The 18,725-nt window shown below is 44.2% G+C and overlaps 1 protein-coding gene across 3 annotated transcripts in view; it reads left to right on the top strand.

Moving 5' to 3' along the window:
* Positions 1-18,725, top strand: part of SUFU (SUFU negative regulator of hedgehog signaling) — a 106,472-nt gene that overhangs the window by 14,220 nt on the left and 73,527 nt on the right. For all 3 annotated transcript variants that reach the window (XM_045568503.1, XM_045568502.1, XM_045568504.1), the window contains exon 3: positions 17,875-18,011. In XM_045568503.1, the coding sequence (XP_045424459.1) occupies positions 17,875-18,011 (137 nt within the window). The remainder of the gene's footprint in view (positions 1-17,874; positions 18,012-18,725) is intronic.

Raw genomic sequence — 18,725 nt, 5'->3', positions numbered from 1 at the left:
CAGTAGCTGAGCAGGGGGTCTTTGGAGTTAGAACTTTGCAGGAGCATTGCTGAAATGCATCCTTTAGGTCTGTGCTAGCTCTTCAGCCAGGACAGTGCCCATGGCATCTCATGCAGTCATTCCTCAGCTCAGAACCATCCAGTGACTTCCTGTCTCACTTGAGTGAAAGCCAAATGCCACAGCCTCTACTTCAATCCACCTTGTCTCCTGCTCTCCTTTCGTCACTCTGCGTCACCCACTCTGGTCCCTTACTGTTCTTCTGAAGTGCCAGGCACTCTTCTACCTCAGGACCTTTGTGCTTGCTCTCTCCGTGTCTGGAAAGCTGTACCTGCAGATAGCTCCATGCCTTACTCCCTCACCGCTTTAGATCTTTCCTCATATATTTTCTGGCAGGCCTTCCCCGACTGTTTAAAATGGGAATTCTACACCCTCTGCAAGAAGCACTATCTCTCTTTCCTGCCTAACTATTCTTTAAAACACTTATCACCATCTAGCTTATTTTACTTATTTACTTATTTGGCTTGTTTATTGTCTGTCTCCCTCCCTGATGCTAGAATGTAAGCTCACTGAGCATAGGAATCTCTCTGTTTTAAGTGCATCAACAGATGTTCGTTGAGTGTGTGAATAAGGTGGAGGCAGCTCTCACTTTGGGGTTTCTCTGGCTGAAACATTCTCATCACCAGAGGTGAGGAATTCTGGCCCAGTACCAAGCCTACACTTTTAGCTCATTCAGGAGCATTCCTTCAGTTTGGAACCTTGTTCCCATAAGAGGGAACACACTCCAAGGGCATTTTTATAGGAACAGAGCCTTTCTCTTGGAGAGGGTATGTGATTTTGGTAAAAATGTCTAAATCTTGTGTTAGAAGGTGAGGGAGTTCCCCCACCCCAGCACCTGGCACAGTGGTTGGTAGATGGTACGCACTTAATTTATTTCTGTAAGGTTTTAGAGCACATCACCTAAATGTCCAGTGCTCTGTTATATGCTTGGGGTACCATAGACAGCAAGGCAGGCAAACTTTCTATTCTCACGGATCTTATATTCTTATGGGAGTAACGTGTAAAAATTATATAAAGTTTTAGATAGTACAGTGCTGTGTTGAAATAAAGCAGGGATGATGTGCTGGAGCGTACCCAGGTAAAAGTAGGGGTTGAGATGGGTGAAGAGGGTGCATTTAGCTGTAATCAGTAATGGCTTCCTTGAAGGTCTGAACTGAGACCTCAGTGATAAGGTGGCAGCCAGGGCTGTCACTTCATACAACTCCGGAAGACTGTTCATATTATTCTGTATAGTTGGTGTTCCTGGAGTTATATAACGCTGGGGGCCCTAGTCACCCAACCATGTGAAGATCAGGCAGCAAAAACAGCTGGTGTAAAGGCCCTGAGGCAGGAGGGACCTCGAGGTGTTCAAGGAAAAGAAAGAAGGCCAGTGTGTCCAGGGCTTGGTAACAGAAGAGGACAGTGGAGCAAGATGAGGTTGCAGAGTTTGAAGGCAACGGATAGAATGTGACATTTAACAAATTATTTGTTGACTGAGGAGGGCAGCAAAGGGATGATGTGATGCAGGATTTTAGGAAGATTTTCTAGTAGCATGGGACCTCAGCACTGGTATGAAGGCAGGAGAACTGAGCTGAGTGATGGTTTTATTTCCCTAAAAAGGAAACAGCAGCAAAAGTGGCTCAAAGGAAATGCCAGTAAGATATTTGAATCTGACTTTGATAGTGCCTAAGAGGAAGGTTCATTGCTTTTTAATACTGTCTTGTTTTACTTGTTGTTGAGTATCTTGGTCTGATTATCTCTTTGAATGGGAATATTATTACCATTTAGCATTGCTCTGCTATGACACGATGTGCCCATGTACAGAACACATAAAAAGTATAGTCCTTGCCCTTGGGAAACTGAAATGCTAAAAAGATTTGTTTCTTCCTATTACCCAGTTTCAGATGTCTCGATCTTCTGGGACAACTGGTTTCCCAGAGTCCTGGAGGTTAGTGGGTGGACAAAAGGCCCTTGGGCAGATACCATGGTCCGTGTGTCAGCAAGAAGCCCCAACCTGCACACCTGTGTGCAGAGAGCACCTTGCTTCCCAAATCAGACTGTGATCTTCCCGCCATTGACCTAGCCTGTCCTTATTTTTAAAAAGACTTTGTAAAGATATTGCTTTAAGCCCAAGCCAAGAGTGGGAGCTATCATAATGATGTCAAGAAATCCACGCACTAGGCTTCTTATTGGCCTGGAGTTCCTATAGCCCACCAGGCTGGCTTAGGATCTCCCTGGGGGCTGGTTCTTGGGTTCTTTGAGGGGGGGCTTGGGAATAGAGGGAAGAAGTTATAGCAGATCTCCATCAGGGGTTGATTGTCTGTGAGCTTTCACCACCATGCGAGAAAGGGTCTGTTGCTCTTGGCTTGGGCTTTTCTTAAATTCATGTCTCATTCCAGGAATCTCTTTGCTCACTGAAAGCCCAGGACAGAGTTAAGCTGCCTGAAGTGTTGGGAGCTGGGAGAATTTATTTGGCTGGATTCTCAGCTGAATCAGTCCCTGAGAGCTACTGTTTTTAAACTTGAGGAATGCTGTGGGAACACGGTCCTTGGCTCCCAGCAAGGGGTGTCAGGAAACATCTATTTGAGTGAGACACATGCATTCCATGAATCTGGTTGGTTGAAGTGTAGCGGAAGAGAGCATCTGCAACTCAGAGTTAAAACTCAAAGGTGGCTGCCTGTATGTATTGTGGCCTTAGCAGACTCTCCACTCAGAATGTGAGCATGTAGAGTCTTGGCTGACGTGTTTTTTCTTTTTCTATCTTTCTTTCTGTTTTTTTTTTTTAAGATTATGTAAAATTGATTTAATAAACTGGAAATTTAAAAAATATTAGCCATATAAGCATATTTCAAGATAATTTTACAAAGTTTTACGACCCTAGTGTGGTACTTGTGTTGTCACCAAATACTATTTTCAAATGGCTAATAAAGTATCAGTAATTGTGAATTGTTCAAAATAAAAACATCATCTCTGCAAATGTTTATTTAGTAATTGTTTACTGAATTCTGTTATAATGACTGTTGACTCAAAGCATGGTAGCAGTCAGGAAGAATCTCAGGCCTGGTTTGAGGGATCGGGGAGGGATCCAAGGTCGGGAAGTTGGGCGAAGCTAGAGCCTGGGGCAGCTCTTGAAGGACTGGGCTGGTTAAGCTCCGGAGCCCAGAAGTTAGGAAAGCTGGAGGCATCTGCTGATATTTTAAGGGAGAAATGATGAGCAGGGATTGCTTCTAGTGAGTACTAAGGAAAGGAAAGATGCCTACTAGCTTCTGTGGAAGGTGCTGGGTACCAGCCACTGTGCTATTCCACTAAAGCTCCCACCACTCCGTGAGGTGAACGCTCTTATCCCAGTTTTACAGATAAGGAACCTGGGGTACATGGAAGTTAACTTGCCCACGGCTCAGCTAGACAGCGGTGGAGCTGGGGTTTGTTTCAGCTCAGTTGGCCTCCACAGCCTGTATTCCTGCCCATTTCATTGGGCTCCTCTGTAGCATCTTACTGGGATCGTGGAGTGGTATAATTTTATACAATTTCTACCCTAAATCCACTCTGGGACCTCCAGAGGGTCAAAGGAGCCCAAGACTAAGAATCTCTGACATCCGCTTCCTTACTTCTCAGCCTCCCTGTCACTGTGAGCAGGCTCCCCACTCTGCCTAAGCCCTTCAGCCCATAACCTTGGGCTGGCATTTAGTTCCTCCTTACCCCTTCTCCGCTGTTTTAAATCTTGTAAAACTTTGCCTCTTTTCTCAGATTCAGTCTCATTAGTAAACATTTATGTGTAAGGCACCAGTGGTCAGGCAATTGATATGTGTTGAGCACCTACTAAGTGCCCAGCATTGTTCTGTGTTCAGTGTTTGTAAGGAGAAGAATGGCAGCAGTCCCCAGTATAAACGAGAGAGGTCCCTGCTTAAAATGTGGGGAGACCACATGCAGTACTGCATTAGAGAGAAAACAGTACTTTGGGAGAACATGGTGTGGGAAAGAACATAATTTTATTTAAAGACATGGCGATGTGATTTGACAAGAGGACTGGAGATGATAAGGCTGGACTAGAAGGGCCTTTCAGGCTGAGGGGTCAGCAACAGTCATGGCAAGGGCCGGGCACATGTTTGGGGAATAGGGTGTCTCTGGAGGGTCGCAGCCCAGGGTTGGTAATAGTGTGGGTGCAGTGGCACCTAAGGGTGGAAGGGCAAGTCAGTATCATAAGTGCTGTCTAACACCCATGGCCTGCCCCATTTCCCTGACCTACCAGTTTGGTGACCCTACCCAAAAAGGTGAATGAAATTAGCCAGACTTGATACAGTCTTGGTTATGGGCACGTGCATACACACGCACACATACACCCCACCCCACCCCACACATACCTGGATCCTGGTGGTAATGCCTCCTTTCCTAAATGCTCACAAACCAACTTTTAAAAGATTATTCTGGGACTCTTTTTTTTTTTTTTTTTTGAGACAGAGTCTCACTCTGTCACCCTGGGTAGAGTACACTAGTGTCATAGTAGCTCACTGCAACCTCAAACTCCTGGGCTCAAGCAATCCTCCTGCCACAGCCTCCCGAGTAGCTGGGACTACAGGTGTGTGCCACAACACCTGGCTAATTTTTTCTATTTTTGGTAGAGATGGGGTCTTGCTCTTTCTCAGGCTGGTCTCAAACTCCTGAGCTCAAGTGATCCTCCTGCTTCAGCCTCCCAGATTGCTAGGATTACAGGTGTGAACCACCGCACCTTGGCCTTATTCTGTGACTCTTAATCCCAAGGAAATAATTCAAATATGGGAGAAAAAAGAGGGGATGTGCATAAAGATGTTTGCCAAAGCAAGGAAGAACACAGCTTTGGAAGCAACCTCATGTCCAACAAGAAAGCAATGGTTGGGGAGAGGACCACATATAGTTTTCCTGATTTTATAATAGATGATATTTATACTCCTTTCATAATGGGGAAAATATTCCAATGTGAAAGTTTTACCCACATTTGTGAACCAGGAAAATAGTTTATTTATTATATAAAGGTGCAGCACCATGGAGGGTAGTAATTTCTTCATTGTGTAAACTGACAGATCAAAAATCTGAGTCTTGACCAAGGTGCCAGGCACCCCCAGAGACAGTGTCTGAAGCTCTAAATTCTGGGACTGGCTCAGACTCATTACTGCCACTGCCCAGCCTTTGTAATCCCAACTGGCTTTGCTGAACTGGTCACCCTTCTCACTGAGCTGGTGCCCATTCCCTTATTCAGCATGCCTTTACTGACACTCCTGTGCCAGTCAGTGGGGGTGTACAAAGGGGTAAATCCTAAAGGGAGACATAGAAAGGCAGTTACAATGTGGCAAGGAGAGTCCGGTGATTGAGGTTTGCACAGGAGTAAGGAAGAGGTGGTAGGGGCCTTATATTGGTCAGGGTCCCAACAAGAGATTGACACCTTCAAAAGAGGACAATGGAGGAGGTTTATTTATTATATAAAGGAGCAGCACCATGGAGGGTAGTGCAGTGACCCAGGGATTGTGGTTGGTGTGGCTGCTACTCTCCTAAGGCTGAAGGGACCAGCGGAGGGCATGGGATTTGAGAACCTAGAGGAGAGAGTTGTGTAGACTGTTCTTCGTTAGAGTGACCTTCAGCAGTGACCTTCAATGGAGGGGCGTAGCCAGCCACAGGCTATCTTGCAGGGAGGGAGCTCTGGCTTCTCTCTCCTCCCACACACCCTGATTTCCTGTCAGAACTCCCACAGCTGAACCCAGTTGGAAGCCAGAGGGCTCAGGAGCCCAAACAGGCCGGCCTTCAGGGCAGAGAGCAGGGTAGATATACTGGTTGTCTGTTGCTACATAGCAGCAGCTTAAAATAACACACATTTATTATATCACATCTCCTTTGCGTCAGGAGTCCAGGCATAGCTTAGCTGAGTGCTATGCTTAGGGTCTCACAAGACTGCAGTCAAGGTGTCAGCTGGCTGCATGCTCATCTGAGGCTCCAGGAGGAAGGATCTGCTTCCAAGCTTCCTCAGATTATTGACAGAATTCCTTTCCTCACAGGTATAGGGGCCATGTTAGGATCTGTTTGCTATAGTGGGGAATGGAAGGGCAAAGAGAAGATGCTCAGCACAGGCACTCGACTCAGAGAAGGTGACGCCTGAGCCTTCCTGAAAATTAGCAGAGGGCAAAGAAAAAGGGAACAATCTGTGCAGAGTCTCAGAGGTGAGGAAGCCATTAGGGTGTCCATAGGTCTGCCAGTCCATTCACTGGGCGTAGAGCTTAAAGTGTAAAGCAGAGGAGGTAAGTAGGACCCAGTTCATGGTGGCCTTGTGAGACTTACTGAGAAGTCTGGACTTTGTCCTGCAGGTATGGGATGTGGATGGGCTTTGGAGGATTTTTAAGAAGGAGAAAGGTATATCATTCCCTGGGACCGTCAGTGTGAAGAACTATGCAGAGCAGGAGATAGGAGATCAGTGAGGAAGAGCATGGTTGGCCACCCAAGTGAGGGATGCAGAAGGCCAACTCATTACAGGGCAGTTGAGATGGAGAAAAGAGGACAGATGAGAAGGCCACTGAGGAGGGAGGAGGAAGATCTCCAGATGTGACTGCCTGACTGGCTGCACATGGGGGGAGGGAGGACTGGAGGATCACTCCCAGGATTCTGGCTTGGTGGCTGTGTTAGTTCCTAGTGATGGTATAACTAATTGCCACAAAATTAGTGGCTTAAAACAATACACATTTATTATCTTACAGTTCTGGAGGCCAGAAGTCTGAAATGGGTCTCACTGGATCAACATCAAGGTGTCCTCTGGGCTGTGTTCCACTCTGGAGGCTCTAAGGGAACATTCATTTTCTTGCTATTTCCAGCTTCTGGAGCCATATGCATTCCTTAGCTTATGGCCCCTTCCTCCATATTCAAAGCAACGGCAGGCAGGGTCCTCAGGTCACATCTCTCTGATCCACTCTTTTACCTCTCTCTTTCATTAAGGAGTCATGTGACTAGATTGAGCCCACCCAGGTAATCCACTATAAGATTATCCCCATCTCAAGATCTTTGATCACATCTGCAGAGTCTCTTTTGCCATCTAAGGTAACATCACAAGTTCCAGGGATTAGAATTTGGACATCTCTGGAGGACTGTTATTCAGGCTACCCCAGTGGTACTCTTCTTCAAGCTAGGTAAAGAGGGAGAAGGATCAGGCTTGAGAAGATACTCAGTTCAGATTTGCATATACTGAGTTAGAAATATCTGTGTCTGGTTCTTTGCTTGGGGATAGATTTGGGAGTCCTCACCAGGGGCATGGTGGCTGAAACCATTTCATGAGGTTGTCTGGGGAGATGGTGGTGAAAGGATGGCAAGGACTGAACCCTGGAGAAAGCGGAGCTCTGACTTTGTCCTTCTTTCTTCACCTAGGAAGTCCTCTTGGGGACAGCCAGAGGCCTTGCAAGGGGAAATGCACACATTCTGCTTTCCCTAGTGAGGTGGTTTCCAGTGATGCCCTCCAGGTATAAGGGGCAGAGCAGTGGCTAGTCCCAGGGCATCATGGGGCTTGGGCCAGCACTGGGGGTCTTAGAGCAGATTGACTTTCTCAGGTAGCTTGGTGCAAATAGGAAAGGCAGCTGGTGCTCCAAGCATGTGCTGGAGTTTGGGCGAGTGGTTCTTGGAGTTGCTTGGCATTGCCCTGGAAGGCAGAGGGCAGCCTCCTGTGCAGAGCCCCAGAGCAACTGGAGATCTATAGTTTAGATTTCTCTGAGTCTCTGGGTCCAGCTGGGGCTAAGGCTAGCCTTGTCCCTGTGCCTATTGGAGATAGGCATGGAGATGTGTGTGTTAGAGGGAGGCCACCAAAGGAAAAGTTCTATGAATTTATACCCCCAACATAGGACTCCATTCTTCTGGGAGAGAATATCCAACCCAGTAAGGCAGGAACTCAGCCTAATTCCCAAGGAGAAGGGGTGGTTGGAAGGGAGGACTGACCCCAGGATAAAGGACTAATCTTACTAGTTCTCCATCTAGCTGAGGACCAGGAGGTAGGGGAAGAGGAAGGGGAAAAGAAAGAGACAATTAGAGCGTTTGTAGGGAATGAAGTGACATCATCCTTGGTTCTGAAGTTGGACTTGGCTGGCCTCCTGTGCCATATGTTTCCTGAGGCAAATGGTCCCCTCTTCCCTTTCTTCTGACACAAGCATTGAGCTTGATACTGACACCTTCACAGGGTCTGCAGCAGCCTTAGCTGGCATTCCTTGCTCCAGAGACCAATGGAAGTATCCAGGCCACTTCTAGGGAAAGGGGCCTGACCCTGGGCCTCTCCTGTCATATTCTTGGTGCGTCAGTATGAACACAAACCAGCAGATTCCATGAGAAGCCTCTCAGGCCAGACCTGCAAATTAAATAGCAAACAAGACATAATCTTGCCTTCATGGGGTTTACAGTCTATGCTAGAGAATCTAAATGGCAGAAAATTTGGAAAATACAAAGAGGTTTGGAAAAGAAAAATTATATACTATACTAATTTTATTGCATTTTCTTTCTTTTCCCATATATATTTTATTCACATTTTTATATTGTGTGTATACACAAATATTTTGAATCATACTGTATGCTAAATTTTGTTTCATTTTTTATGATAATTTATTTGTGGTAAAATATCCATAATATGAAATTTACCATTTTAACAATGGTTTATAATTCAGTGGAATTAAGTACATTTGCATTGGTGTGCAACCATAACTACTTTCCATTTCCAGAACTTTCTTATCTTCCCAACCTGAAACTCTGTACCCGTTAAACAGTAACTCCCCATTCCTTACTTCTCCTAAACCCTGGCAATTGCCATTCTATTTTTGTTTCTATGAATTTGACTATTTTGGGTACCTCATATAAATGGAATCATATATTTGTCCTTTTGTGTCTGACTGACTTCACTTAGCATAATGTCTTCAGGTTCATCCATGTTGTAGCATGTGTCAGAATTTCCTTCCTTTTTAAGGCTGAATAATATTCCATTATGTGTATTCACTGCATTTTGTTTATCCATCCATCCGTCAGTGGACTCTTGGGTTGCTTCTACCTTTTGGCTATTGTGAACAGTGCTGCTATGAATATTGGTGTACAAACATTGGTTTGTCTTGCTTTCAGTTCTTTCAGGTGTATACCCAGAAGCAGAATTGCTGGATCATATGATAATTCTATGTTTATTTATTTTTATTTTTTTGTGACAGAGTCTTGCTCTGTCCCCCCCAGGTAGAGTGCAGTGGCATCAAAGTAGCTGACTGCAGCTTCAAACTCCTGGGCTCAAGCCATCCTCCTGCCTCAGCCTCCCCAATAGCTGGGACTACAGGTGCGCACTACCAGGCCTGGCTAATTTTTTTCTATTTTTGGTAGAGATGGTGTCTCGCTCTTGCTCAGACTGGTCTTGAACTCCTGACCTCAAAGCCATCTTCCGCCTTGCTGCCCTCCACTCCCCACCCCCCTGCAGTCCCCGAATGCTAGGATTACAGGTGGGCCTCATGACCATTTTAAAAGGAGTTATGTTTATTTTTATCCTACAGTTAACAATAGGTGAACAGAAAACAATAGAGATAATAGAGTGGGATTCTGATGTAAACTTCCTGTTCCTCTTCACCGGTTAGAGATGGAAAGAGAATCCTTTGCCTCTCAAAAATTAGTCCTTTTGCTTTCAGAACGCTTGTATTTAGTGTCTGTGTATGTCCCACCACACAATGTGCCAGAACTTATATAATACCTCTACTTATAGAACATTTAGATTGTTTTTGAACTTTTTACTCTTATAAATACTATTGAATATACTTATGCAAAAAGGCTTTCCAAATACAAGGTTATTCCCTTAGGGTAAATTACCAGAACTGGGATCTACTACTATAAGTAATAGCTGCCCCTTAGACCTACTGTGTTTCAGGTACTGTTCTAAGTGTTTTATATATTAATATTATACATATGTTAACCATTGGTAGCTACTAATATCTCCATTTTTAAAGACAGACTTTATTTTTTAGAGCAGTTTTAGATTTTCAGCAAAACTGAGCAGAAGTTACGCAGTGCCTTCTACACACATGCACACACACAGCCTCCCCCACTGTCAACTCTTGTACCAGAATAGTACATTTGTTACAGTCAATGAACTTACATTGACACATCATTCTCACCCAAAGTTCATGGTTTTCGTTAGAGTTTACTTTTCATATCCACAGTTTACAGATGAAGAAACTGGGGCACAGAGAGGATAAGTGATTTGCCTAGGGTCATACAGCCAGGAGGGGTGGCAGCGCCAGGATTTGGGATTTGGGCATAGGCAGCCTGGCTCCAGAGACTGTGCTCCTGCACTGCTGACATTTTGGTGGCTCTTGATGCATATTTGGTGCTTTGATTTTTTTTTTTTTTTTTTAAGGGATAGAATCTTGCTATATCGCTTAGGCTGGCCTTGAACTCGTGGGCTCAAGTGATCCTCCCTCTTCAGCCTCCCATGTAGCTGGGACCATATTTGGTGCTATTTATTTTTTATTTATTTATTTATTTAGAGACAGAGTCTCACTTTGTTGCCCAGGCTAGAGTGAGTGCCGTGGCATCAGCCTAGCTCACAGCAACCTCAAACTCCTGGGCTCAAGCGATCCCACTGCCTCAGCCTCCAGAGTTGCTGGGACTACAGGCATGCGCCACCATGCCCGGCTAATTTTTTCTATATATACTTCGTAGCTGTCCAGATAATTTATTTCTATTTTTAGTAGAGACGGGGTCTCGCTCAGGCTGGTCTCGAACTCCTGACCTCGAGCGATCCACCCGCCTCGGCCTCCCAGAGGGCTAGGATTACAGGCGTGAGCCACCACGCCCGGCCAATATTTGGTGCTATTTAAACATGGCAACATTTTGCTTAGTGTGGGCCAGATAGTGGCACTTCAGAGTCGGTTGACCAGCTGTCCCAATTTGCCTGGGACTAATGGTTTTCCCTGGGATTTGGGGCTTTCAGTTATAAAGCCAGAAAAGTCCTGGCCAAACAAGGACAAGTTGGTCACCCTACTTCAGTGACTACAGAGTCCTGGGGCTCAGGATGAAATCTGTTTTAGTAACTTAGTTGTCATATCTTTTTTTTTTTTTTTTTTTTTTTTTGAGACAGAGTCTCACTCTGTTGCCCGGGCTACAGTGCTGTGGCGTCAGCCTAGCTCATAGCAACCTGAAACTCCTGGGCTCAAGCAATCCTACTGCCTCAACCTCCCGAGTAGCTGGGACTACAGGCATGCGCCACCATGCCCGGCTAATTTTTTCTATATATTTTTAGTTGTCCAGCTAATTTCTTTCTATTTTTTTTGTAGAGATAGGGTCTTGCTCTGGCTCAGGCTGGTCTTGAACTCCTGAGCTCAAACGATCCACCCACCTTGGCCTCACAGAGGCTAGGATTACAGGCATGAGCCACCGCGCCTGGCCAATGTCTCTTAGACTCCTTTAAATGGTTCCTCAATCTTTCTGTCTTTCATGACCTTTTGAAGAGTATACAGGTCAGTTATTTTATAGAATGTCCTTCAATTTGGATTTGCCTGATGTTTCCTCATGATTAGAATCAGGGTATGCATTTCTTGGTAGGAATATCACAAGAGTTGTGCCCTTCTCGGTGATCATATCAGGAGGCATTTGATGTTGATTTGTCTAATTACTGTTGACAATGTCTAATTACTTTGATTGCTTGGTTAAAGCAGTGTCTGCCAGGTTTCTCTACTATAAAGTTACTGCTTTGACATTAGTAATTAATAAGTATCTTGTGGGATGGCATTTTGAGGCTATGTCAACATCTTGTTTGTCATCAGATTTTTTACCCACTAGTTTTAGCATCCATTGATGATTCTTGCCTGAATCATTTATTATTACGATGGTTGTCAACTGGTAATTTCTAATTCCATGATTGTATCTACATTTATTAATTGAGATTGAGATTTTACTATAAGGAAGAGCTTTTTCTTCTCCATATTTACTTATTTATTCATTTATTTATATCTGTGCATTAGGGTACTCTAGAGAAACAGAACCAATAGGAGATACAAATCTATGTATCTATATTATCTATATGATCTATATACGTAATATAGATGTAGATATATAAAGATATTTATGACAAAGTATTGGTTCATGTGGTTGTGGAGGGTGGCCAGTCCAAAATCTGTAGAGCCGATGTCTCTAGGACCATTACAATCAATGTGGACTCATAGATTCTTATTTTAATTAATAGGTTATAATTTATTAATGTCCTTTAATTTGATGTTCTGATTATCCTAGATTTGGCTAGTGAGAGCCCTTCAGTTTGGCTTCTCCCTACTTTTGGCATGTTCCCAGCATTCTTTGAGCACTTCCTTATTTTCTGGGGCAACACGAAGTTCCAGGGTCATTTTGTGCTTTTCCAGCCCTGGAATTAGCCATTTATCTACAGTGCCCTGGTTTCTTTTAGTGGAGAATGGTATTTAGAAAACAAGATTCAGGTGTGCCAGGTATTACCATTGATATCGGGGTGTCACTGCTCTTAGTCACAAGAACTGGGAAATACACACACACACACACACACACACACATTTCTCTATTTGTATATCTGTCTCTCTATTAAATACCACGAGTCCATACTGATACGTCCAATTCTAAAACTATACCTATAGGGTTCAATCTAGCCTGGCTTTTTTATATATTTCTCACTCTGACATGTATTTACCTATTTTTAACTTTCCTGACAATGAGAGAAACCTGGCTCCCATTATCTACAATACATTTACACCAAAGGTAGTTTCAGAATTACTAACCCCATACATACTACTGCAAAAAATAAAACTATTAACTATACTGCAATATTTATTTACTGCTCTTTGTCTTTAGCTTGAAGATAATATGGTCAACATACTGTGTACAAAAGTTACTTGGCTTACTTTTTCCCCACAACCTCACCAATAGAATGTAATATCACACTTTTTAACTTTTGCCAATCTAATAGGTGAGAATGGTATCTCAATGTCTTAATTTGCATTTAATTTGCATTTCTCTTATGAGTGAGGTTGAACATCTTTTCTTATGCTTAAGAGATATATATATATCCATATCTATCTATATCTATTTCTAGTTTGAGAATTTTTTTCTTTCAGGTTTTGGTTTTTTTCCAAATTAAAAAATAAAGCATTTATGGAGCTATAATTCACATACCACACAGTTCACCTATTTTAACTGTATAGTTTAGTGGTTTTTAGTATATTTACAGTTATGTGACCATCACCATAATCTAATTATAGACATTTTTCTTCACCCTAAAAAGGAACTCCATTCACATTAGCAGTCACTCCCCATCTGCCCCCCATCCCCCAGCCCTAGGCAACCCCTAATCTCCTTTCTGTCTCTATAGATTTGCCTATTCTGGACATCTGATGTAATGTAAATATAATATATAATATATATTCTAAATTATACTATTTATCATATAATATAATGGAATGATACAATATATGGTCTTTTGTGACTGGCTTCCTTCAATTATTGTAAGTGATATAATGTTTACCATATTTCAGGCATTGTTTCTAAACATTGACTCCTCATAACAACTCTGAGAAATAGTTCCTGTTGTTATTTCCATTTTATAGATGAGGAAACTGAGGCACAGAGAACCTAAATATCTTGTCCATGGTCACACAGCAATAAGAATATGGGCTTTGGAGTCAGACCTCAAGTCTGAGCTCTATCGCTTGTTCTGTGCCTTATGGAATATTACTTAAACTTCAATATTTCTCATATGTTGGTTAAATGAGGATAACAATGGCACTGAGTCATGGAGTTGTTAGAGAAATGATATGATGTAGGAAAAGTGCTTAATCCAAGGCCTCAAACTTAAGTACGCAGTTAATCATAATGGCTATTCATAGGTAGAGCAAGATAAAGACCTGGCTTAGCTGGTGTGGTTGGCCCTTCCCCAACCCTAGCCATTTAGGCATACATGAGATACCAGCTCTTTTTTTTTTTTTAATTTATATACCATGAAAATCACCTTTTTTTTTTTTTTTTTTAAAGACAGGGCCTTACTTTGTCACCGAAGCTGGAGTGCAGTGGCATAATCATAGCTCACTGCAGCCCTGAACTCCTGGACTAATTTTTTTTTTTTGTATTTTTGTAGAGTTGAGGTCTCACTATGTTGCCCAGGCTGGTCTTGAACTCCTGGCCCCAAGCAATCCTCCCGCTTTAGCCTCCCAAAGTTCTAGGATTTACAGGTGTAAGCCACTGTGCCCAGCTGAAATTCACCCTCTTAAAGTGTACAATTCAGTGATATTTAGTATATTCACAAGGTTGTACAACCATCACCACTATCTAATTCCAGAACATTTTCATCATCCCAAAAAAATTCTGTACCCATTAGCAGTCACTCCCATTCCGTCTTCACCCCAGTCCTGGCAATCACTCATCTACCTCTGTCCCTGTGGATTTGTCTATTACAGACATTTCACACAAATGGAATCATATAATATGTAGTCTTTTGTATCTGGCTTCTTTCACTTAGCATGTTTTCAAGGTTCATCCATTTTGTAGCATGTATCAGTACTTCATTCCCTTTTATTGCCATATAATATTTCATGATATGAGTATACCATATTTTGTTTATCCATTCCTCAATTGATGGACATTTGGGTTATTTCCACTTTTTAGCTATTATGAATAATGCTGCTATGACAGCATTGGTAGACAGGTTTTTGTGTGAACGTGTTTTCAGTTCTCTTGGGTGTATACCTAGGAGCATAACTGCTCTGTTTAACTTTTTGAGGAAATACCAAACTGTTGTCCAAAGCAGCTTCACCATTTTTATTCCCACGAACAGTGTATGAGTATTCCAGTTTTATTACATTCTCTCCAACACTTGTTATCTTTTTTTTTGCCATAATAGAGGGTGTAGAATGGTATCTCACTGTGGTTTTGATTTGCATTTCCTTAGTAATAATAACTAATGGTGTGGAGCATGAGACACCAACTTTTAGGTCAGCTCTCTCTGTGCCCCCAGCTGTATATTTCCTCCAGAAAGTCTCTCCTGGATTTCCGTTCATCTCCTGCCTAGACTTGGCAGTAATTTTTGGCCTCTTGGATGCTGATGGATACCTTCCTCGTGAGGTGCTTTTGGGGAGACCTTTGGGCAGGTTCCGATGGTGGGCAGCTGTGTGTCTAGGATTTAAAGCACATGTTCTTGTCGGCAGGTTCAATGTTATCTTGAGGCTGGCACAGCCATTGGCTAAGCTCACCAAACTGCTAGGACAAAGCCAGCCTCTCCCCTGGACACCCCAGTGAGCAGGATCCAGGGGTTCTTGAGAGACCATCTCATCCATCCTTCTGCAATAAGACGGTTAGAACCCTTCACCCCCTGTCTATCAGACTGAGGAAAATATATATTTTTAAATCCCTCTAGAAAGAAATTCCACTGGCCCCACTGACTACCAGCCAGTATTTTAGCAGACTTCTGTGTTAGAAAAATTCTTTGCTCTGACTCAGATCCCACCTTCTGCAGCACATGCCAGTTTCCCCTCATGCTTTCCTTTCTTGGAAGTTGTGAGAGACAGCTGCTCCCTAGGAGGGGCTTCAATCTCTGGTTAGACAAAACCACTTTGGCTGGAGAAGCCCTCACGTGAGGAAGGCCAGACCAAGCCAGGCTCCTCCAGGAGACTAAAGACTGAATGACCTTGTCACTTGGCTGTCGCCTGGTCAGCCTGCTTTGAAAACGAGACCTTCTGACAGGCTTCAGGTTATGTGTTTACCCTGAGGCTGGGCCATTCCAAACTCATGTTTCAGAGTTTAGAGGTTGCGTCCAGCCAGCCTGTGGGTGGTAATCAAATGCAGGTGGAGACCATCTGGCCAGGCCTGTCCTTCCCACCCAGCCAAGCAAGGGCTGGCCTGCCCACCACAGAGCTGGCCCAGAAAGCACCCCGTGTGGAGGCAGATGGTGTACACGTGTGTGTGCACACATGCACGCCCGATGTGCGTGTGCACACAACCCTCCTTAGTGAGGTGGTGCTGTGTGGATGCGTATGATCCAGTGAGTTCTCTCTGAATCTGAGCATTCTCCCCATTGTGCAGCCCAAAAGGAACATGTTTCTTTTAGTCTGTTTCTCAAGTTTTTGCGGTTAGAAATCATGTATTTTTCTTGGCCCAGGATGAAAGCCCTGGAGTAATGGTCTAATACATTTTACAAAGCTGCTTCTAATTGGTGGCTGCTTGAAATCTTCCCTTTGCCCTAGTGACCCATCTCTTTTTACAGAGTTTTAACTCACGTCAATCTTGCATTACCCTAGGTTTTCACACCCCTCCCAAATCTGCAGCTCCAGGGAGGCAACTCTTCCAGCATTAGTTTGTGTAGCTGTTCCCTTAGCCTTCCTGCACTGAATTGACCCCACTGAGGGCAATTCAGCAAGGAAATAAGCTTACATTGTATGTTTCCTAGCATTTTCTTCTAGCCTGGCCTCCAGAATTGCACATATGTACCCTCAAAATGGATTCTGCTTCCCCACTTTGCTAGATACCCAGGGAAAATGCAAACCATGGATACTTCCTTTAAATATAATCGGATTTGATCATGATAATTTCTAAGGATTCCTTTTCAATCCATAGAACTTAGTTTCTCAGAGGTGATTTTCTCCTGCCAAGTGCAGGAAGGCTGGGTTCACCCAGATGCACAAAGCTAGGACTGACGTCAGCTTCTGAGACTTTGGAATCTCTTTCTATGGAGTCTCACAGCCTGGCCTCTTGGGGATGATAATGATGAAGGAACGATGCCACGTCAAATGGCGGGGTTAGGCATTGACTGCATCATCAGCCCTTTTCACCTCTGATCTCCTGTTCCAGGAGCTTGGCTAGCAAAGGAGGTCTTGACTGTCATCTTAGCTTCTGGTTTGTGTTTGTTTGCTGTGGAATTTACACGTGTATAATCATTGTGGTTCATGTTTGTACAAGATATAATTACTGAAAATTATATCATGAGCATATTTTAATTTTTAACCCTTCCCATGCTGGCAAGTCTCATGTGGCTCTCAGGAACCCCTCCCTGGATGCTTCCCTTCCCTGAGGAGCTGTGGTGCCCACCAGCCAGGCCCTGTTCTCTGGTCCACATCCTTGCCCTCCCTGGCAGAAATCCGTTTCAGGGACTTCCCTGAGACTTGGGACTCCTGCGTGTTTCCTGCAGGCGGGGAGGCAGGCGTTCCTGCCTCATCTCACTGACACTTTGATGGATTGTGGCCACAGAAGCAGTAATCCTTATCTTTCTGGGTCACTGAGGGATGGGAAGGGAGGGCAAACTGTGCTTCTCTAAGGTTCCAGCCAGTGAAGAGTGCGCGTAGAGCGCCAAGTTTCAGGAAGAGCATGTGCTGATTGAGGAGTGTGGGTGGTGTGCTGTGTTTCAGGAAGGTTATACCCTTGCGGGGCAGAGTGGAGTTGGAAGTGGAGAAAGGGTCTCACCCTCTCAGACCATATAGCCTTGTTGGTGGCTCACAGGGTATGTATTCTTAGCAAGCAAAGTAGGTGCTTACAAATAGTTGAAGGAACAAGGAGCATAACAAGGAAGATTTTCAGCAATGTTGCCTTGGTCATACTGGGAGGAATGTTCCAGAGGCTCAAAATTTGGAATGCATAATTCAGAGTGCCAGCAGGGGGATTTGGCCAGGCCAGGCCAGGGTCATATACATAGACCCTAGAGCTGGCAGGAGGGCCAGGCACGAGTTCTGGATCCTTACAGATTTTTGAGGTTCTTTCTCCTCCCAAGGCTCACATCTTCTGAATAGAGAGTTTACATGCTGAGGCCACCAAAAAAGGGGGAAACTTTAGACTTTCAAGGCAATAATTGAACTTAAAACATTTGCTTTTTATTTCTTTCAGGTTTACAGGAACAGACGGACCTAGTGGTTTTGGCTTTGAGTTGACATTTCGTCTGAAGAGAGAAACAGGGGAGTCTGCCCCACCAACGTGGCCAGCAGAGCTAATGCAGGGCTTGGCCCGATATGTGTTCCAGTCAGGTAGGAGCCCAGGAGCTGCCTGGTATGCAGGTCCTTTTGCCATGATCTTGGTTGGCTTTGAGAACTTGCAAGTGTATTTTGATGTCTGTGGAGTGACCATTCCTGGGAGCTCTGTATCCCACTTGTATCATGAGGGCGTCTTGTTTTGCCTAGTATTTCCTAGGTGAAAAGCTACCTGGGCCATGGCAGGGAGGGATATGTCGCTGTGCTTTCCAGCAGCAAGTGGGCGTTCCTGCCACTGTTCTCACGCTTTGCACCCTTGCTGTAGTCTGCTGTAATTAGCACAGTCCTTCCTCCTTGCTCCTAGTGGCCTAGATTTCTGGGGCCACAAGCATACATGTTAATCTTGGCTGAGGCTTGGGTTAACAGTAGAGGGTGGGGAAGAGCGAGAGAAAGAATTGCCAGGAACTTGCTCCCTTATGGGGTGAAGGGGAAGCTGGAATCAGGCAGGATGTTGACAGTCAGAAATATTGTTTGATGGCCAGGTGCAATGGCTCATGCCTACAATTCCAGCACTTTGGGAGGCTGAGGCAGGAGAATTGCTTGAGCTTAGGAGTTTGAGACTAGCCTGGGCAACATAATGAGACCCTGTCTCTACAAAAAAATTTAAAAATTAGCCAGGTATGGTGCCACATACTTGTAATCCTAGCTACTTGGGAGGCTGAGGCAGGAGGATCACTTGAGCCCAGGAGTTTGAGGTAACTCCCTGCGTAC

The sequence above is a fragment of the Lemur catta genome, chromosome 14, assembly GCF_020740605.2.
Source record: "Lemur catta isolate mLemCat1 chromosome 14, mLemCat1.pri, whole genome shotgun sequence".
NCBI lineage: Eukaryota > Metazoa > Chordata > Mammalia > Primates > Lemuridae > Lemur > Lemur catta.
Note: the sequence above shows the minus strand (reverse complement) of the source record. Positions and strands in the feature narration are given on the sequence as shown.